We start from the raw sequence: 23,224 nt of genomic DNA on the forward strand, positions 1-23,224 counted from the left end.
GACGCAGTGCTTAATTAAAATAAAATTTTAATTGATCAATAAACGTGTACAAAAAGCCTTGCCGATAGCTCTGATAATAATTAGCTTGATGTACAGTTTTATTTAATGGGAAAATTTTAAATTGCAGTGTTATTGACGACCCCAGATCCAACAGGGAAACACAAATTTAATCCTAATATATTTTCTTTATGCCGCCATTTATTTGCTCAAAGTACGTATAACAAGGAACATTCGTTTAGAAAAACCCTTCCGGCAAATGGATGCGAATCTACGCATTCAGGCCGAAAAACATTCTTAGACAGGTGGAAGCTTAATGACTTTTAGGTTTTTAATGTTTTAAGTTATAATAGGTTAGTTAAGTCTATTTGACGAAATGAATATCGAGGCATAAAACAGCAGTAAATACTGTCACGAAATTATTCAATTTATTAATCTCTAACTCGAGCAAATCGTAATAATTAACCCAGGCCTTATTGAAACCTATACCAACAATGGCGCTTAACGAGCGGACAGCACGAAACTTTGCAATTTTTAAATGACACTAATAAGGCGGCCATGTTGGCTTTTAATATCAAGTAAAGGTGCTCGTATCCGGTATGGATTTAGGCTGAAGGTTGGATTAGCAGCTGCAGACACAAATTCAAATTGATTCATGCAGGATATTTCAAAAAAATATAATACATGCAGAAAATTATGTCATTCTTAATGTACTGTGTATTTTATTTTTTATATTTTGGCCAATTCTGATGTAAAAAGTCAAAGTATTTTAATATTAGTAAGTGTTAAGTTGGTAACAAAATCTCTATGTGTAGGAAATCATTTTAAACGAATTACAACACATACGATTCTTTACATTGAATTTTCAACTTTCCATATCAAATCCATTAAAGCTTGGACGCGACTATCCATTTATCAAACTCATTCAGAGCACGGAATTTATATTGTATCGTAAGTGTTAAGTAACCTAGGTCCGAAATTAAATAAAACTGACGAGAACCATTGGCAAAGTTTCGCAATTTTCCCAATTTGATTTATAGTTTCGCCCAAAAGATTAATTATTGCTCGAAGCGCACTTTGCGAGAATTCGACCGTAAGAAACGATTTCATTTTAAAATATATTGGAACGCCCATTGGTGGAACAGCTTTTTAATTATTTAATTTGAAGTATGGTTTATGTGTGTATACGTGTGTACGGGGGTTCGTTTCCATTCGAGCATTTTTCGGATAAAATTGGACCGGACGAGTGGAAAGAAAATACCAATATTGCCGTTGCCACTCGCACATTGGGATGAAATTGAGTGTGTTCGGCATTTTGCTATTTCATCTGGCATATTGTAACGTATTCAAATGCTTTCGCCTCGATGAACATTCCGTCTGGAAAAATACCGTACAGATCGTTATATTCTGTTAAGAAAATATTTGAATTGGAGTGTATGCGGAAATTATATTGTTTTGCGTGCTGGCATTCATTGGTAACAAACTTGATAAACCGCTTATCTCTCAGATAAATAGAAGCAACAATGTAATCCTAGGATTATAGAACACTCTTGAAAATGCCTAGTCACTAATGTACTTTAACGCCTAATTAATTTAGGGCATTCATGTTTCGGCTAGGGGAAGCCAACTCTATCACGATATAAAGAAAGATTATTATCTCAAAAACTAACCACAACAATAACTCAAAAATATGGTATCCAGTATTATCTTTGATAAACTCCAGCGTCAAGTTGCACTGCCAAATAGCTGGCAATCTTGACACATTCGAGCCAATAACTCGGCACCACTGGGAGACTGTTGGCACATGGTGGGAAAATTTGGCAAAAACTGGGAGCCGTTCATCCAAATCCGGACACAAAAGCGTTTAACTCGGCGTTAAATTGGATGTTCTAATTACAATGATATCTGTATCCCACACACTGTCCTAATTGCTCCATAAGTTGGATTTTCGGGTTTTATGTGATGAAAATTGAGGATTTAAAGCTCTCATATATGGCATCTGGAACTTCGTCGGCGATAAAGACCTCAGCTTTCGGTCATACATCGCAAAAATTATTTAAGTGAGATTTACGTCAAAAAAAGTAGAAAATAAAAGTGAAAAGTGTATTTTAATGACTCAATTTTTTTTTCAGCAGCTTTAAATTCCTATAAATAATCGGTTAATTAAATTATGTATATTTTTTTGATTTTATAGTACTTCTTATTAATAATATTACTCTTAGGTAGATTTTTCTTCATTACGATTTTTTCCGGAAGCAGTTTGAACATAGTCTCATAACATATATGAGACGACTCTACTGGAAGCTCTCGCTCAGTACGCTTTTGTAATAAAAATTAAATATTTTGCTAGGCTGTGAATAAGAAATCAATTTACGGTTACGTAGTTAAGTCAGTCTGGAACATTCTACGTACAAACAATTAATGAACAGTGTACGAAGCGTTGTAGTGATTAAGTTAAAGTTGCAACAAGTTCATATTTATTGCAGCTCCGTACTCGCTCAACTAGAAATTATTTTCCCCCTTCAAACCATGATCCGGTTCGATATATTTTATAAGCGGCTTTATATGTTATGCAGCTTTATAGCGAAGCGCCGTTTTCAAAATGCAACACGGCTGTTTCGTGGCCCATATCGCTGGTTTAAAACTGCGATATAACGGCCTTTTTGGCATCAGGACAAGTTTTTATTGCTTCGAATTTATGTCCTTTAAGTGCAGTGTTTATGATTCAGTTTCGGACTTGGCTGGATAATGTCACTAGTATCGTAACGTTTTCCAGATATTTAATTTCAAAATGCAATTTTTCACTTTCTTTCAATGTTCGCATGCAAACAAAACAATTACGTCAGCTGAAGCACTAAATTGCCATCAAAAAGAATTCCTTTAGAGAAAATGATGATTTATTGTTCCGCACATAAAACCTTTCTCCTTTCGGAAGCCCTTTTAATATTATATGGTCAAACGATCCATTTGCAGTCGTTTCTTTCTTTGGTGAAAAATATTCTGTCACCGCATTGTCTAGCCGGAATTTGGAATAGATGACGAGTAAATCGTGATGATAAAAAGTGTCCGAATCTTTTACTTATCGAGGCTATTATTTAGATATAAATTCCAACATTATGGGAAGAAATCTCTTCCAGTCATAACCCAAATTTTACGGGGGCAAAACTTAACGACCTTTAACACAAAGTAATATAAATTTGACGGGCCAAAAAGTGCACTCTATAGATAAGTAAAACAGGATTACGTATTCAGGTTACGACTCTCATCTCTCAGAAGCGGTCTAATATCGTTAAAAGCAGTTGTAAATTCGGTAGCTAATAAAAATATGCGCTTTAACTGGATATAGCACCTTAAATCATAACTAAAATGATTAAATCCCGGATTATCTTCTTTTCCTTTATACTTCCAGGAAAAGTCCAAGCTATGTTATTCTTTAGCTGAAATTCTGGGAAATTAATACGAATTTTTGATATAGTTTCAAGTAGAAAAAAGAAATGTTTCTAGTAAGGTCTGGATAATGGCATAGACGTTAGTAATCAGACGTTTTCGACAGTTTAGAAATTCATACCACAGATGATTCGTACTCTACAATCTAGAGCAGTTTGGGCTTAATTTTATTTACTATAATACTAGCAGTGCTTTCTTTTATTTTATATTGTTGTTGTAGTTAATTTTGTACCAAAAAATTTTCTATTACAAAACTATTATAATAATTGAGACGTGACTTCTGTAATAGCACACAGGTAACAATGTCTATAGGATTACCTAATAAAACCAAATCTACATATAACCGAAATTTACATTTCGGCTCTGCGGTTTACCAATAATTACTTCGACCCTATTGGTCAGCATTTAGCCCCAATAGTTACTTCGGCAAACATCCGGTATCTGCAACCTATTTCTGACAACCTAAGTCTGGCAAGTTCTGATGAGTCTAGTACTTAAAATCGTTCTTGGCAGCCACCTGAGTACGTCATACTGCAATGTTGTACAACATAAGCACATTAAAAGTTCTCTGAAAGTGAGAGATTAACATATCCAACTTTCCACGACAAACTTTTGAGCAGATTAGTCTTGATACTTATTTTCAGTTTTTTTTAAGCAAATTCCATTCTGTCTATGAAATTTTGATTAAACGATAAGAAATTTAATTAGTAAAAAGCTTTGGCCATTATCGACGGTTATCGTGACAACAAGGCATAGATGCTATGAATCTCCTGATTATTCTCTTTTATTACCGGGTTAAATGATTAATTATCGGAGCCGACTTGTCTTGTTTTTATTTTTTTAACGTCATTTTTAGGGCTGATAAAAAGTCAGTCCTTGGCCGCTCTAAAACCCAATAAAACCACCACACCGAGTCTAATTCGGGATCGCCACTATTATAAATTATGTTTGCGTTTTTATTTCTGTCGGTCGGTTGCAAGAAAATTAATTATCTAAAAGGCAAAAGTCGTTATTGATGGGAATCGGCGACTGTCGTGACAAGAGCAGACAATTAGCTATCTTTTTTATTACTTCTAGTATCGAAATATTTGGTTCTTTGGCATTCTGTTGCAGCAGACTCATACATAGCAGGGCATACAAACATTTGAAGCAAAACGCAAATTTCTGTCAGTCTTCACTTCATCAGATCAAAAATTTAATCAAAAACAAATGGACTTTCAGGTAAAACAATTGATTGGGAAAAATGATATTCATTTGAAAGCACGGAAAAACAAAACGTTGTCCATTAATTCACTTTTTGTAGTTCAGCTCGAAAGGTGAACGGCCCGAGCAATCGAATTTGATTTACTACTCAATTACTTCGTTACGAATCCGTTAAATTAAGTTAAAATTATTTGTTTTCTATTCCGGCCATATTATTTACGGTGTATGATTCGTCGGAATTAATGGATGTTTTTGTCGAACAAACGGTAATTGATAATAAAATTTGATTTGTCCGATTCGCGTTCAACGAATTATCGATGTTGAAGTACCGTTGCGACCCCATTGCTGAAATATCGCTTCGATAATTTGTAATTACATTATAGTTTTATAATGCGTTTTCCGAATTGCGAATCAAAATGTTTAATGCGCCATAAAACTGAAGGCCGGCTCCAGTTGATAGTGCTTGAATGCTTTAATTTAAACTGGAATATTTGCAAAATTAAAAAAGTTGTTATTAACAGGAATGTAGTCAAATATTGATTTGTAAAATGTTCATCACTTTACAACATCAATCACAACCTAAGTCCCATGAAGAAATTAATAAAAATTTTAAAGCACCAAACAGCAGCTAAAGTTGACTCTTATAATAAGTGTCTCTAGATACAATGGGTTACTTCAGACCATAATTTACGAAAGCGGCACTCTGATAACGTTTTTATCGCGTCTTGGGATTTAGCCTTAGTAATAAACATTAATTGCCCTGTAAGATATAATAGAAACTAGCGTGTATTTTAGCGGGCTGTAATTATTCCTCTTTCATTGCACACACATACAGATTTAGTAATGTTGTGTATCATGGTCGGAAGAATTATGTTTTCGTTTATTTGAAGGTAAATAAAATGGGTTACTAACCTTTCTACCAGTTGCAAGGAAATCTTAACAATACTTATTTCAATACTACTGAACAAAAGCAACTACATAATGCCTATGGGTACTGCCTGTCCTCTATTTGGTAAATGTGTTCTTTTCTCATAATTTTAAATTTAAAACACTTTCGGAATTATTATTCACATCACATTCAAGTCAACTTTAAACCTATAAGTTAAAAAAAGTACCAACCGTTTTTACTTTTAATTATTGAATCAGTACATGGTTAACTTGAATTGCAAATCCTCCTACAAAGAGAATTGGTGAAAATTAAAAATAACCTTAGAATGCCGATCACGAAACTGAACAAACCTATTAATTGCGCCTGCCTTTCCTTGTTGGTTTATTTAAAAGTTTTAGGAAATTTCCTGAAATTAAACGAAACTTGTTGCCTTTAGAACACCAGAGGAATTTTTATTCAATACTCAAGAAAAATTTGTCTGTAAAATTCTAAAATTGATTGTCAGATTATTCAGTTTTTAACGAAATGTCTAAGTTGTAATCTGTTTGATTTGAGGCCACATAACTTATAACTGTAATTATTTAGCAATTTTTGGCAGCTTTAGACTTTTTTAAACATAATTGAAATATCTCGGTTGGGGTTTACTATTTAACATCTAAATATTTGAGGTTTATCAACTATTTAACATCAGAATATTTAACAACCACCGAACAACATAATTCGGTGGGATATGACTGACCGCTTTATTTAAATAGATAACGATTATGGTATTGGAACTAAACTATTGAACAACTTCGCTAAAGCGTTACGCACAACCACAAAAACAAATTACACGTAATAGTAATGAACTATTAATGAAAAAACTCTAAACACGACTCGGTGATGGTCAGCTTTACAAAGAAGTGTGTTAGCATAAAAGTAGCGTGCTACGCGTAATTTCGCTATTTTGTTAAAAACCATTTTTCACAGGCACAACACGGCAGTTTTAAGGTTAAAACTACCAATTTGCTTACAAATTATATAGCGAGCTAAATTTTCATTTATGTAAATATGGCTTTTTGTGATGCGTAATTGCTTTCGAGTACGTATTGTAATTTTTAATGGCGTAGTTTGCTGTAATTCGGTCTATTATGAGTCCTATTGGCGTTTCGTTATTTCGATTAAAAAACTGGAAATTCTACAATGGTTTTTATTTTATATTACCGTCTGGATTATAACACTTCTTCGACATTAGAAATGGATTTCATTTGACATTAATTTTCAAATCACTCAATTATCTAACAAAAATATACCTACATTTTAAATTTGAAGGATTTACATAAGAATCACAGCAGTTTGTCACCTAGTTTTTAGCGATTTATTGTGTAAAATGGAACAGAGCAAATTTTATTAAATCAATTTTTCTTTAAACTTTCGGAATTAGACACTTCTTTGTCTGACGCCTTGGGTCCCATTCTTTTCTGGGGATAAGTTGACGTCACGTTTGAATTGCTTAAAACGGGGAAAACATTTTTAAATAAAAATTCCTGTAAATTACAAAACCCAGCAAATTTCAGATCGAGGATTTATTTCGTAGTCAACGCCCCTAATTTCATTAAAAAAACTGGTTTGCATGCTAGAAAGCTGTGGAGGAATGTGAGTGTATGTGCAGAAGAAATTCAATTCGTTGCATGATCTAGTAAACGACGTTTACAGAGTTCACACCCCCAAATAAAGCAAAGAATATGCTTCCTCGAAAACTGACAGGCTGTATTAAATATTGATAAACCATTTTCGGTGAAAGGCAGGCGATATTAAAATGCCTCGTTTAAGGATAAGTGCTCATATACTGCTTGGGAAAACGAATTTTATTATGACTCGACCTATTTTCCTTCCTGCCGAACAAGACAATTTATCGATTTTTAATAGGAGAGTTTATTAATATATTCTCCCTAGTGATACCCGTTGAAATCTAATATAATATACAACTTCCTCTTTGAATTTATTGTCCCATGGTTGGTCCATTGTTAACAAGGAACCAATATTGGTTTGTCCAGAAGCGAAGCTATTGTATAATATATTGAATAGAGCATTTAACAAAGCAAGGCTTCCATTAATATTTTTGCTGTCATCCAGGCCCGATATCTTTATAAACTCATCAATTTATGTTGGCTATTAGTGTAGGGTAGGGAAAATTTACTTTTATGCTTCGAAGGAATTTATTTCCGATCCGCGATCGTTATCTGGCCGCTTCAACCACCCTTAATTTCCGAATCCAATTACTTGATTGGTGAAAAAACAACCACATACAACAGAATATGTCAGAGTTGAAACTCTATTTAAAATTGGTCCGCTTTGCACGCAAGGAATTAATTAAAAAAGTCATATGAATATCTGTCTAATCAATCTTACAAAGTGAGATAACGTATACGGTTCACAAAGCTGAAATTAGGTTTCAGTTTAATTGGGGTTGCTCCCTAAAATTCAACGTTTTATTTTTGCTCTCGTTGCATTTTTTATTTCAATATTTGACTACGCATATTAATCCAAATTACTGAGTGTCAGCCAAAAAACTGCAGTCTAATAAATTAATCAAAACAGAAATAAATTGCACATTCCACCAGGCATAAAATTACAAAATTACTGAGGCTTTGTGCGTTCAAAATTTGATTAAATTTGAATTAAATACGTTTTGAAGCACTCGGTAAAAATTGTCAGAATCTTTAATTGTAGTTTTTTTAAAGAGAAAGTCCTTATTTTTAATTGAGAATAATGACAGTTCGATACACCCTCGGAAAATGAAAAGTCGTTAAAAGTTTTCCGTATCCGCAATCTGAGACAATAATTTCAGTTTGAGTTTAATTTGGCGCATCGCCCTCAACAAAGATGTCCTTGTTTTATTTAAGTGAGAAGCCACGAAAGAGCTCCTCAACGAGTAATTAAACCACCCAGAAGCGCCAATAGTTTCTATTTTAATTTTCATGTTCTATTTATGACGTACGAACTGCTGTTGCTGTCAATAAATTAGTGATATTGTAGTGAAATTATATGGTGGTTCTTAAGAGAGATGCTATGAAGCTTTAAACAAACGCAAGTTTAAGTTCTATAATGTCTTTAAAAACTGAAAGTTGTTCCTCAAAGACAATAATTACATCATCAAATCCTGTTTTAGAAACTTTCTATTTAAATGTACTTGTATTTCACGACATAAATAAAATCTTAACGCTTTTTGGTGAGTAAGTCTCTATAAGACACACCATTCGACCATGCTAAAATAGAAGTTTATATCCTAGTTTCATCTAAACTAACTCAACGAGGGAGGTTTTAGAGGTCGTCGAATAAAGTTCCTCGTTACCGTTCGACAAGCGAAAGCAGGTGTAGGAAAGCCAATGTATTATAGAAAATTCAACATAAATATAGTTTAACCCCAATAAATCGGACAGCGCCTTTTTGTCGAACCCGATAAAAGCAACGAAATTTTCTCGTTCCTTTTTCCTTCCAGTAAACAAAAGAAAACTTTTAATCGAACATTTGCCCGTCAATAGAACAGCTCCACGAGGTGTCGGTTCTTTACTACTTCACCTCGACGACTATCAAGACCTCAAGGGATCGAAAACTTTTCTAGTGCGCAAAAATACTTTCATAAATTACTTTTACTATTATGTTTGCTTTTATTATCGGCCATTTTTCGGACCCAATTGGGATTCTCCCGAATATCCAGATCGATTTTTGTGACCCTTGTAGATTCTTTGTTTAAGGAAAAAAGTCGAAAGCAGAAGAAGCAAATAATAATTAACAAAGTGGAGTAAGACTCTTGTCAAAGTGGTCGTGTCGTTAAGCAAAACTCACATGTTGAATGTCTACCAGACCGTAAAACTGTTTCGTGCTTCGTCGCCTAACTAGGTCATTAATATGGATTTACTTTCTTCTCTTTATCTATTTTATTATCACCGTTTAATTGACCGAAAGTTCTTTTTCTTGTGCTAAAATTCAACATTTAATAAACGAATGATATGCACATAATAGACTGTGATAATAGTGCTACTATCGAAATGAAATAACGCCATGAGTATGGAAATCCAATTAAACAGGATTACTTCCAAATCTCGCAAGTCCATTTATTTAAATAACATTAACCAGTTACGTCAATTTAGCATTTATGGACGCTTTTAAAATTATTATTAATTTAGCAATATAGATGCGTTATCGTTTCCTGAATAGTCTCGGGAGAGAAAATTTACATATATTTTCGATTTGTTTCGAGTTCAGCGTGAGTTGAAGAAGGAACGCTTGAATAAATTACTAGAATTGTCGTTGTGTTTCAGGGATTTATTTAATAATGTTAGTAGGTCAATAAACAATTTTGTTGTTTTTTTTTTCTGGTAACTGATATAGGATGTAGATAAAAACACATTTATATAATAAATTAAATGTTTTCAGTTAAATTGACGTCCTAAATACTCGAAAGTTTTTAGAAATTTAAAATCTGACAACAATCTATCTTGATTAATGTTTAGGGATTGAGAACGAGTTCGAACTTCCTCTAATTTTCCAGGAAAATTTCGCTGTTTTTAATTAAAACAAATGCAGTTATATTGCCTCTATACCGTTACGCTGGGAATTAATAAAGTTCACTGTTCGACCGAAGCTTACTAAAACCTTAATAATATCAAACCTATAAAACAAATAAAAATAAATTTTGAGGATATGCAAAAAAATAATTAAAACTAAATGATACCAAATAACATTCGGTTAGTATTTTAATTTTGTTCTAGCAAAATAAACTTAAATACCGACATTGTCTTTAAATAATAAAAAGACGGTAGGCTGCTTTAGCGTCTTCTAATTAAAAAGGTGTTAATAAATATATACCGACCACAAAATTAGGTGTAGCCACGAAGTACAGACTTGATAAATGACCTTAAATTAGAATTCCTCGGTGAGAACAAGGTGCTGTCCTGTAAGACGCGGGGGATCTTGGGACCCTTTAATCTTTGCTCCAGGCGTTATTATGTGGGTCAAAGGTGACTGATAAAATTAATTGGGCCGCATGAGACCCGTAATATCAATTTTAGCCTTGATAAATAATAAATCTTAGCAGATTGCCGTCAGGTTTTCAAAATTATCTTTTTAAACTACAATCTGTGCAGTACACCTCTCTCGAATAGGACAGATCGATAAATCGATACCAGTTATTTTGGTTAACCCATCAGAATTTATTACCGGTCCCGTCGTCTGTTTTTCCCGGCTTATAAAACGAAATAGTAAAATTGAGTGAGTGACGGGCCCGGAATGAAAAATCGCCTTTGTCTTTCAAGTTCTGTTATTTTCGCGCCTCTGCAAATGTTGGGAAAACAAGATAATATTTTTGTTCGGGACAAAGCACCCTTTATATTCCGGTTTTAGGGTCTGTCCCTTTTGACACAATCATAATCCATTTGCGCGGAAGTTCACTTTATGACGTCCTATTTGCTTTTTGCATATACCCGTTTCTGTATCGAGTGACTGATGTTTTATGCCGCACTTTACATGTAAATAATAATTTGAATCAGTTAATGAGTTTGCAAGTTTGAACCAGCCCATAAGACCTACAAACCAGGCTGTAACCAAGCTGATTTTGGAAAAAAAAATCCAATTTGCTTTTATCGGTTACTGAAATGTGTGGGCTCTTAAGTCATCAACCTGAAATTTATATGTTGAGTTTCAACGATACTTTTTATGTACAGGGTGCTGCAATTTCGAAGCTTTTACGGAGTAGAATTCAAAAATCGTAGCACAGACATTGCATTTCTAAAGAGGAAAATTTAAGTTTATTTAAGGTCACTAATGTCATATTTCCATGTAACTGTTTATGCTAATATGACTAATATAATAGAACCTTCTTGAAAATTAATTATAATTTTGTTACACAGTACAGTCGTATTCCTTTATTAAAAATTTCGACTGAATAATAAAAAGTTTGTTACCTGCATAAAAAAGTTATTAGCCCGATTCATCGAGAATGTGGTTGCCCTATAAACGTGTATTTATCTTTTTAATAAAGTCAAGTTGATGACATCTATTTCCGTGTATAATTCAAAAAATTTCCTGAAATGATATCGTAAACAATCTGCTACAGTGGTGTTATGAGCACCAGGTGCCCGAGATGCCCCCGATGTCAACGGTACGAACTTAAGCTATATATTTACAACTGCGAAGAAATAAAATTCTCTCATTATCTTTATTTCTCGACATTGCACCCAAACCTTCTCCCTATGGCGAGCTACTTTACTTCCCTTGTTGAATTAATACTGCGGCCCAGATGCTGGAGAACGTTTACAAGCACAGCAGGTGCTCTCAAGGTTTAATCAGCTAAATTTTCTCTTTTAAATAGACTTTTGTCCATTTTCTGCCTTCCACGTTCCAGCGGAATTATTCTTTGTAGTCAACGACCACGTGCAGAACAAATGAGACGATGGAGCGAACGATGAAAAAATAGTTTTTAAAGACGCGCATAAATTGTGGAGCGATTTCGAGAGTGGAACTGATCGATTTCCTCAGGCATGGATAAAGAAGTTATTAAGTTTGCAGAAAGATGTGTAATAATTCACATACATGTTCACGAGACACGTAGTTCGTAGCTCGATCAGCTACGAAGTGGATTTTCTTGCTCGCATCAATCACCGGAACGTGTTTCGGCCGAAGGGGCGGCATCAGTCGAAGTCGGCATCGACGTGCCACCCGGGTTAATTACGAAAGTGAAAGATGAGGCAAAATTTGCGATGTGTGGAAAGGGAATTATTAAATAATGCTACCTAGAGACTTGCAGATTACATTCGTAACCACAGTTGCCTAGTTGGTCCAAAATATGTTTTATTATTTTAATAATTACAACCTTCAAACTAAAGTTATAACAAAAATCATCACCTTGCTGTCATCTATTTCATGGCGACCTAAACTGGCACGTTGCCAGAAGAAGTATTCCCAGGCCTTCCACAAATTTTTCTTGACGTGCTCTATAGCAAGTTTTGAAAAGTTTAACCAATCCAAGAACCCTAGTATTTAAACATTTTTGGAAACAAAATGATACTTGGTCTTTGTGTAATTTCTTCATTATTTTGCTAGCCACGTACCTACCTGAACAAAATCAAACACGTTAAATCCACATCTAGCGATATCTGGTCCACATTTTCGGTACAATATATGCCATCGCACTTACAGGCGGAAGCTGGTCTGTTTAGTTTTCATCCATAGTGTTTATCTGCACGTTCGGCAGCTCCGACAAATATCACTAATCAAAAAGTGTTTGCTTAACAGCGGGCCGTCTGTGTATTGGTTCGCCAGCAAATTATAAACACGGGTGCTCACCGTTTGTTTATATGGGCAGATCTACTTTGTGAATGTCCAAATGTATTTTTAAACCGTTACATATGTAGCGAGGGGGGAGTTATTTACGTTAAACCAAAAAAGTTTCAGTTAACTATAGTTAGAAAGTGAGGAATAGTAGAGTTTTAAAGTTGCTTTCTCCAATTTGTGAACTCTCCAAAGTCAAATTGAGACTTCAGTCCTATTAAACGAAAATTTCCAGCTTACTAGGAATATAAGTGACAAAACTTGCCACTTCACAGAATGCTCGACTTGAAAATGTCTCGAGTTCCTTCTACTGTTAGTTTGCGCCCGCTTTAATGACCTTATTATAGGAAACTTTCTGTTGTCGAGCATAGACATTAATTCTAAAAAGCACATTTCAAACTAGGACCGATATACGAAACATTATTTAAAATTAGGTGTTATTGATATCCAATCTTCTACGAAAGGAGAAGCTTATTTTATGTAAAGTTTAGAGCAGACGGCCTCTGGGCAGCCTAAATATAGCTCTTTAAATAAACTTTTGGGTGCTTGAAAACTTGTAATACTTATCTTACAAGTAGCGCTTTATAACGGAAAATATGGATGATGTTAATTTATATTAGAGATTAAGCATATTTTTAGCTAAACTGTATACCGTAACATAATAATAATTTAGTTGTTACAACAGGTCTGGCAATTGCATTCCATCTACTTAAATTAGAACTCATTTTGTTACACCACTCAATTAAGTACTTGCCCATTCATTAATTTCACGTAAAAGTGTAGTTTTGGCGAATTATGATAGCAACACTACCAGCAAGTAGGATTGCCGAAAATATACCAGTTTTCAAAAGTCTCATTGCTGAACTCTTGTTGCTAAGATTTTCACACTTCATTGGTGTGTCTTAAAAAATCCGGTTTCTACTTGCTCTCAGCAAACCATACAAGCATTTTTATTGCGTGTAGAGTTGGATAAAATTATCCCGTACTAAAATGTTTCCAAAATCTACTATATTTATCATACAATTTTCGGAATACTAGGTAGTTTATTTCAAAATTGATTCTCTTTGATATCTTACTCTCGCATAAACACTCACACATAACTTCGAAGCTCATATTAAATTTGACAAAATGAAAAGGAGACAAACGACGTGGTCAGCGGCCATATTTGCCAAAACCAATTTAACATCTGGTCCTATGCCAGTCTGGCTCTAGCTCTGGTATGTGTTCCCAAACTGTTAAAGTCAGCACGAAGAAAATTATTATTATACCAAAAAACTTAGCTAGTAATTCCGTTTTAAAAACCGTGAAATTCGCCAAAGATTAAATTTATTATTAGGGTTAACTCAATAACTTGGAATAACCGTTTCTGAGTCAGACCAATATTACGACGTTCGAAAGACATTCTTAGGGAAACTGGCAGCCCTTAATAAGCGAATATCTCCGGCTTAAATCGAGAAATAATGAGAATGTTATGGTGATGAGCCGTCGCGTCTTCGACATAAAGGCAGGGCTATTAGTGCTCTATGAGCGAAAAAGCACTGATAATCTCTCAGACAGTAACGCTTTAGCTATTGTCTCTACACCATCGAAATATGATTACATCCCAGAACTTTTTTATTTGCGCTAAATTTTGCATCGCCAAATTAACTCCGGTAACTATCTGAGCCAGCTGAAAAAAATTAAGCCAACAAACCGGCTTAATGAAAGTAGTGACAATGGCAATTTTGCACACAGCAGCAGGTGTTTTTTATTCCATAAATACTCTAATACCTCCCAAGGGATTTCAATCATGAAAGCGTGCGGTTTTAATGAAAGCAATTATCCAAATTGTATTTTACTTATTACTTTACTGACCGCGTTAGCTAAGTGACAACTTCAAATATAATTAAACTTTTCAACAAAAATCACCTCAACATCAATTGCCATAGTTAATTAGCGGCTAATAGTTCTTTGTTTTAAATGGTTTGCCACTGATAGAGAGTTCTATTTGGTTGTTGTTAAAAATGTTTATACTATCTTCGTTGTGGGTTTTTGTTCCTCTGTTTTGCGTTAGGCATGTCACCTCCAACAGAATTTCGAGTGTCCCATACATTAATGAAATAAATACCTCTAACCCTGGCGTGCTGGTGACATGCCAAGACCATATATTTCGCTAAAATTGCAAGTTCCCTCCTGCACGCTCTACATAACTTTGCAAAGCATTCAATTGTCTTATTACATATTTATGATAAATGATCCTAGAGCTTTTTAAAAATAAGTCAAAAAACTCTGTCAATACAAGAAAAGTATCGTAGTATTTATTTCTCTTTTCTTCTTACGTTGGCTGAATTCTTATTTTTTATCGTTTATTTCTACATTACTTACATTGTGTCCGATTATTAGTACCATTCATCTAGTTAGGAGTATGTGATGATTTATTCTAGAGCAATAAATACTGTATAAAATCTATTCCATTAAAGTAACAAGCCAGACACAGGATCTAAATCCTTTATCGGGATTTATTTCGTTACTTCTGCTCTGCAAACTTTAAATTACGTGCCCTGGCCGCACGGCTGCCTAATGGTCAGTGACTGATGCTAAAAAGAGGGAAAAAAACGTGTTCGACGTCGGACACAAATAAATTGATTTGCAACTTTGGGGAGTAATTAGGCTTTAACATATTGTTTGGGTGACGATCGGCTTTTCAATTCAGCAACGTTTAACGATTTTTTGTCACAGCAATTCCTTTATATTTGCAAAACTGTCTGCAGTTGGAAATTGCGATTCTCATACGAAAAGCAATGGGTAAGTTCAGCAATTTTTCTTAATATACGACATCTGATCTGTATTCATCACTACTTCCAAGGCTTCCTAATATATTCTTGGCTCTATAGCCTGTCCGCCTATTACTTTGATCTAATAAAGGAGTGGACGAAAAGAGCAGAGAAAAGCCTGCTGCATATTTATTTTCATCTTACGCTTTTCATCCGTTTTCTCCATTATTATTCGGGAGGCATCCATTGAAAATGGAAACCTGATTACATAGCTCGGAAGTGCGATTATATTTCATCATCTCTTTGTTTCGTGTAATTATTGCAGTGCAAAATTAATTTATTTTTCAAGATTAATTGCCTAGAAATCTGTAACTGAAATTAAGAATATTCTACAGTCAAGTGAAACTGGCAAGGTCATTGCATAAATCCAAGTGGCTAAAGATGTATTGCTTCGTTATTAATGCATATTGTAAACGCATAATTCTAAAATTAACCTGGTTGGCCACGTGTTTAAGCGGAAAGTATGAGGCAATCGTAAAATAGAGTAAGTTGCACCAGCTTTCCATGGTTGAAATGTTCTTGTTTATTTGCTTTAAGCAGAAATTGTTACGTGTAGATACTTCCGGTATTTTACACTACTGAACGGTTGAGACTAGAATCTTTTTTTCATCTACTGTTAGCAGGACTATAATAAAAACTTGAAAAGCTGTGAATAATATATCAAGAAAGTTTAGTCTGAAATGATGTGTTTTTCAGACTCATCAAAAACACTCTACCTTCAAAATGTACACGTAAATAATAAACGAATACCGCCTGGCTAAATTATGCAACGAACAAAACTTGAAAAGTCTCGAACTTACTCGAAAAACATCCAAAATTAAAATGCCCTAATACAACCGCTTATTTGTTTTTGAAAACTTGAAAACAAACTTTAGGCCATAATTGTAAATTTATTAGCTAGTTCCTGGGATTTGTTAGCTTTTACGAGTATGAATGTGCTTTATACGCTAGGTTTCTACTTCCTTGAAACAACAATAATTGAAGTTTGAACGAAGTTTCGTCGATCTGGAACTATGGAGTGAAATGTTGGCTGTTCGAATTGGATCGGTGGTGGAACTAACGCCTTTGAGACTTCGACTGGTTTACTCTTGCGAAAACTTAGTTCCACTTTGGAAAGTAGATTTGTTCTACGGAACTTAGGTACGAGACTCTATACATAATATAGCCTCGAACGCATCCACGAATAATCATTTCAGTGATCGTTTTCTCCTCTCCAGATATCATAAATCATGTGGCTAGGAATCAATTCACTGAAAGAAAGTCGTAAAATTTAACGTAGAGGCATCTGGAAACACCTTAAGCGCTGTTCTTGTGCTATGATAAACTTATTTATGGCGCGAAAAAATTACCACAGGACTAAAATAACTTTGGAATTTTTATTAACTTTTCAATATCAGGGCGAGTTGTTTTAGGTAGTTAGTTGTGAAACCGCAACTGTAACTCAAAGAGAAATCCATTCTTAGTGGTTTCGTTTACAGCCAGAAAACGCAAATACATAATTTTCCCGAAATAGAATCTGACGCGGTCAAATTGCAATGTTACCTACCACCTTGCCTAGTTATAAAAATTGGGAAAAATCAACTATTTATCATCGTTAAAGTTGCATGCAATTGCGTGCGCTCTTATTTATTTTAGTTGTTTTAGTAACTCTCTATATCGGGCAACATGTATTATCAGTCCAGAGTTAAAAAATTAGTTTGTTACAATACCTATCTGGAATGACGTTTCCGCCATTCAGTCCCTATAAAACTACTTATAGCGTAACTGAAACGTTTCAGATCGTCTTTATTGAATCATAAATTCTACGTCTTATGTATTTTATGTTTTTCGAAAAGCGGGATATCGCATAAAACTTTTATACAAAAATAAATAGAAGGGAACGGTTTAAAGGGAGGTTTACGCCTGGCTGTAAAAAGTTCGTGACAATGTAGCGATGTGGTTAATTTCGGTTCACACTTTAGAGCTCGAATTCTGAGGTAAATTTGATACGCCCAAACGATTGCTCCGGGAAATGTTTCTGCAAATTAATTAGAGAAAATTTAATTTTCAGTCAGAATATTCGTCCCGGAACTATGTTTTGTGGACAATTTCTTTATATAGAAGATCTTTATTATTTCTTATGATAACTGAGAGTAACTTTTAGAGATGTATCTAGATACCCAGTAGTTATGTAATAGTCGGGTTCTTAAAATTTAAGTTAAATACTTAAAGAAAATTTTCCAATATAATGTTTTGTAATATAAAATGTTGTATAACGTGTAGTAAATTTTGTGTCAAAGTGTATGAACTGCTTGTAATATTGGCCATTCAGCTATTTATACCTACATCAGAATGTAATGTTGTACTGAATTAATCTAAAAATATAAAAAATTATTATGTTACCTAAATAAAGCGCAATTACGAGCTATTAGGCTTATTATTAGGCTTTTACGGCGTTTATATGTATAGTGCAGGTCATTTTCAGTTCTACTCATAATGCCAAGGTCTAATTTTCGTATTTAATAAAGTGCCATGGACTTTTGAAACTCCGACAACTTCTGGACTGCAAATAACATTTAGGATTTACATCCAATTAAGTCTCAGCCCTAATTAGAACCTACCAAATTTGCTGTGTCATAGTAAGCCAACAATTCCGGGTAAATAAATAACTCATATTCCATTTTAGGACGAGCAAGGTGATCCAGCTTATCCAATTATCCAGGAATTTACCAAAATGTTCTCACAGAGAAACACACGCGACCGGAAACGATTATTCGATCACAATCCAGAGCAGGGCAGCTACCATGGAACGGAAAACGTTCGATTTTCCGAAACGGCAGCAAATTTTCCGTAAACAAAGTTCCCGATCCCGATAAACCGAGAGGCAATCTGGGCCCCAACTGGTTAAAATGGAATAGTTTTTTAGTCGGCCGACATGTTTGTTTATATTATCGCGTGCCTGCCGGTTTGAAGTTAAGCATAAGCCAAGTTCAGAGCGCGCGCCAAACAATTTTCAGCGGTGCTGAAAAACGATGAAAGGCCGGAGCTCGATCCAGCCGATTAACTGTTGCTCGGCCATTGGCTGAAACTGAAACAGTGTTCGGCATTCGAACGTTATTTATGATTTTCTAATAAAAAATTTTGCAGAAGCCGATCGGTAATTTTATCCTCTGTAGCATAATACGCAACGGAATTAATTTGCCATCATCTAGACCACACGGAATTTGATTTCCAGGTTTGGATTTCCAGGTTGGTTACTTTATTTGTGAGTAATTTGAACATTCAGTGTAGTCACAGTTTCTTGTTTTTTCCACAAAGTGTACTGCACGTTTTTTCATGACAATTTGATTTGAAAGAAGTGTGCTGGAAACCGTGTTTTCCAAAGTAATGCACAATTTTCAGTGTAGTAATAAAAAACACAAGTAATTTACTTTATTTGTGTGTAATTTGAACATCCAGTCTAGTCACAGTCTCTTGTTTTTTCCACAAAGTGTACTGCACGTTTTTTCATGACAATTTGATTTGAAAGAAGTGTGCTGGAAACAGTTTTCTGCAAAGTAATGCACAATTTTCAGTGCAATAATGAAAAAAGCAAGTAATTTAGTATATTTGTTAGTAATTTGAACATCCAGTATAGTCACAGTCTTTTGTTTTTCCACAAAGTGCATTACAAGTTTGTGTATGACAATCTGCATAGGAAAGAAGTGTACTGGAAAGAGTTTTGAGCTAAGTAATGCACAATTTTCAGTGCAGTAATGATAAAAGCAAGTAATTTACTATATTTGTGAGTAATTTTAACTGCTAGTATATTTACTATTTTTATTACTAATATATTATTCTTCACAAAAAGGTACCGCTGTTCATGAGCTGTAAAGTCAATCGTTTTAAAAAAAAAATCAACATTTATGTTTAAAAACATGGTAATGACAATGTCAAACTGTATGTCTTAAATGCACCATTTGGGATGGTAAGTTAATAGAAACTTTTTTTCTTTTTTTTGGATGAGTTACCATATTCTGAAATCCTGCACACATATTATGAAACACCCTGTATATGTATACTTATCGGAGATCGCGGGTATTTTAATTTAAGCAAAATTGATATGGTGGAACATGACGATGATGAACATTTATTTAAACTAATACATACATATGGCCATTCCAGCTTAATATCAAGCACTATCGTAAAAATGATTGTAAATATTAACAAAGTTAGCTCTTATTAATATAGTTTTACCACCGTCCAGTTTAAATGAACGTTCTTGATTTTTAGGTTTTTCATTTTTGCTCTGCTTATTATTCGTAGAGTCGTTTTGCTCATTAGATCTCCTTAAACTTGGATTCAATGCCGATTCTCGCTGGTTAGGTGATACTACATTTCCACTAACTGAAGAGTCCTCACTAGCTCTAGTATTGGTATTATCAACATCTGAACGTAGTTCGTCTCCTATTGCGACGGTTTCCATTTCGGTTTCCACCAACAGGTCTTCATTATCTATATCTTCCATAAATTGAGTAACCTCAGCTTGTTCCATAATAGTATCCAGATCCAAATTCAGTTCCTCAGGTGCGGAGGGTTCAGTTTGAATTTCTGACATGGCAACTGGGATTCTCATGTTGGAAATACTTTCCATGATTCGTTTTTTGTACGTCATAGGTCCGGGTTTAAGAAATCTCACTTTTTTGGTAGGCACATCGCTGATTGAAACGTCCAGGTCGGCTAGAGTTGAATTGGCTTTTTCGTTGTTAGTGATAGGTCTGACGAAAGTCGTGTAATTTTTTGGTGGTTTTGAGATAGCCGGTTTTGGAGGTACATTCATCAACGACGGGTTTCGTATGGTAATGTTGTAATCGGTATATTCCCCAGTCGTTTCCGATTTCCGAAGAGTTTGAACGTTGAGTCGTTCTAGTGCCACGATTGGAACGAAGTCGGTTTGCGTTGAACAATTTACAGTTTTTTTGTGTCTTCTTACCATTTTGATAAACTGTGATGACATTTGCACTTTTGTAGTCATTGTCATTGACATTAATACCTTACAGATTTACAAGGAAAGTGAAAAGTTGAAGTGTGCTACTAGATTTAATTAAAAAAAAAATTCATTAATATAATTATTTTTGGTGGAATTCGGAAACATTTGGAAGCAAATTTAATAAACCAATATTCAAAAATATATAAATCATATAAATATAATATAATAACTATGCTGAACAACGAAACGCGCTTACATTTGTATACGCCGAGTATATTGAGTATAATATATCTCAAAGATGATTTTTTTTGTATTTACTAAAATTTTTCTTGATTTCAGTGTTGAACTTCAGTACCAAAAAACTAAAACTTGCATAACGATTGAAAACGGGTTTCCGGATCTCGATCAATTCGTTATTTCCTGTTTCCCTGCAGTATCAGCGATCTGCTTTGTGCTAGAAGCGTTACGCTAACTCAAATTGAATTTGCCGTTTCCATTGCTGTATTTTAAACATGATCACACGCCTTTCCACCGAAACGTGCTGTTTCGGATTTACTTTTTGGGAATACTATAGAAGCCTCGAAAATAACCGGCTTTATGCTAAACATAACGAAATTCCGTTTGAAGCGCCAAATTTTGTTGCTTTAGTTCGTTTCTTTCTGAATTTGCATCATTAAGAAGTCGATTTACATACATCTATTCAAAGGGACTAAATAACGGTTGGCTAGCACACACACCCGTAAAATTGTGGAATGAAAATGTCTGATTACCTCGCTGGCAACCACCACTTTGCAGCAAAAAAAAGAAATAGAACTCAACACGAACTACTGACACAGGAGTTAAATATAGCCCACGACCAAACAAAGAGCCATTCCGCTCTTTCTTTAATTTTTTTCATCGTTTTTAATTAGGATCTAAATTCATAACAAGGAAATTAAAGGAACACTAAACATTATGAAACCACTCACCCCTGATAACGTGGTTTTCTCATGCAGAGCGTTCTGGCAGTTGAGGGCGCTCTCCGGGTTGAAGTACGTTAGGAATGCGCAACCTGCAATTAAAATATAAAACGTAATGAGAACGTTTGTCGTTACATTTGCATTTTTATTCGTTAGGTCTAAAATTCCCCGGTGACGTTAGTTGTTGTCGGGAATTCAGCGTCCTCAAGCAATTAAAAATACAGCGAGGAGTAAATTTTGCGTCAACCGAAAATTAAAGCGCAGTCAAGGCTCCGAAAGTCCGGCCCTACATTAATCTAACAAAGGAATATAAACGCGGGTTAGACAAAATGCAATACCTCCTCGGAAAACCGACACGCGACGCCCTTTAGAGCCGATAATATGGCATCCAGCTGCTAAAGAATGATTGATTTGGAAAATTTGCCTTCGTTTTGAACTCGGGGGTGTCGTTATCGCGGCATTGTATTAAATTCGCACTGAATTAGATTTTTTTCATTGTCTGATACACTAGATCTGTGGATTGCGATAACGTCTTTTCTATATGTATAGCGATAGAAGTAATTTTAACCTTATGCTTATATGTTGTATAAAAGTGAAACTAGGAAATGAGAATCAGTTTCAGAAGTAAGCTGGAGTGGTACTAAATTTCGTTTTGAATTTTTCTTAACAGTAATTCTAACTAACTAACAACTTAGAATTCTTTTGTGGTGATAACTTTTAAATTTGAATATTTTTTCTGGTCAAAAAACAATTCAGGATCAGATCGGTCATTTGAAAAATATATACCGTTTTGCTGTTGTGGTAAACACGCTATTCTCACCATTCATTAAAATATAGTATGCCATATTTAGACAAGAGTGCACCTTTACATCAGTATCACGAAATGTTCCTCAAACTAAATCGAGTCGGATAATCAACAAAACACACGCGATGTTACGCAATTAGGATTGTAGTTGCACGCACTCTTCCTGACTTTGGTCATTCATCATTGAAATTAAACAAATTTTTCATCACGACGTTTGAATGAGCCTGGTTATAGTTAATTTTTTGCACAATAGATAAAGAAACATTTTTCCAAACTGAACAATTATTTAAATCTACATTTTGGTACAGGAATAAATCTTTTTTGTATAAAGGTTTTTAACTCATAAATCTGAGAGTGGTAGAATAAGTCGTTGTTTCCGAACAATGGCAACGATATTTTATTCTTCGGTGTATTGATAACATTCAAAGAGTTTGAACGCCCAGCCAATTTTAAGTAAGAAAATAAAAAAATACGTATAAAGCATCGATACGCGGTCAAAACAGTTGAATCGGTTGTATTAAGAAAAGCTGTGTTATCAGTAAAACTTGTATCGTTGATTGCTGTAATTAGCTCGAAGTTCTATTCTACAATAAAGTAGAACATTCAATTTGACCAAACATATTCTTTTAGCTTAATACATAATTTACAGATAATATTTATTTTTTAGGAGGGAATAAATACTTTGAACTTTGATTGATAGAAAATCGATATATTTTATTATTAGTTAAAATATTAGCTTCAATAGAAAGCAATCTAGCTTGTTATTAGATCTCGGCTGGAAGGTAATATTATTCTGATCAGATTTGCATCACACACTAGACTGATTTCAGTCTATTCAAATCAGAAATGTGC

General features: G+C 34.4%; 1 protein-coding gene across 15 annotated transcripts in view; it reads right to left on the reverse strand.

Annotated features, from left to right (window-relative positions):
* The window catches only part of bru3 (CUGBP Elav-like family member bruno 3), a 167,876-nt gene that overhangs the window by 122,241 nt on the left and 22,411 nt on the right, over positions 1–23,224 (reverse strand). For 12 of the 15 annotated variants that reach the window (XM_081982317.1, XM_081982308.1, XM_081982307.1 and 9 more), the window contains one exon: positions 21,577–21,659. Coding sequence is in view for 11 of the 15 variants with exons in the window: in XM_081982314.1 (XP_081838440.1) it covers positions 21,577–21,659 (83 nt within the window). In the remaining 4 variants the exon portion in view is untranslated. Of the gene's footprint in view, positions 1–18,260; positions 18,709–21,576; positions 21,660–23,224 lie in introns of those variants that run through there. The other 3 variants (XM_081982318.1, XM_081982312.1, XM_081982310.1) reach the window with 1 other exon arrangement.

The sequence above is a fragment of the Ips typographus genome, linkage group LG6, assembly GCF_016097725.1.
Source record: "Ips typographus isolate SLU linkage group LG6, UJ_Ityp_2.0, whole genome shotgun sequence".
NCBI lineage: Eukaryota > Metazoa > Arthropoda > Insecta > Coleoptera > Curculionidae > Ips > Ips typographus.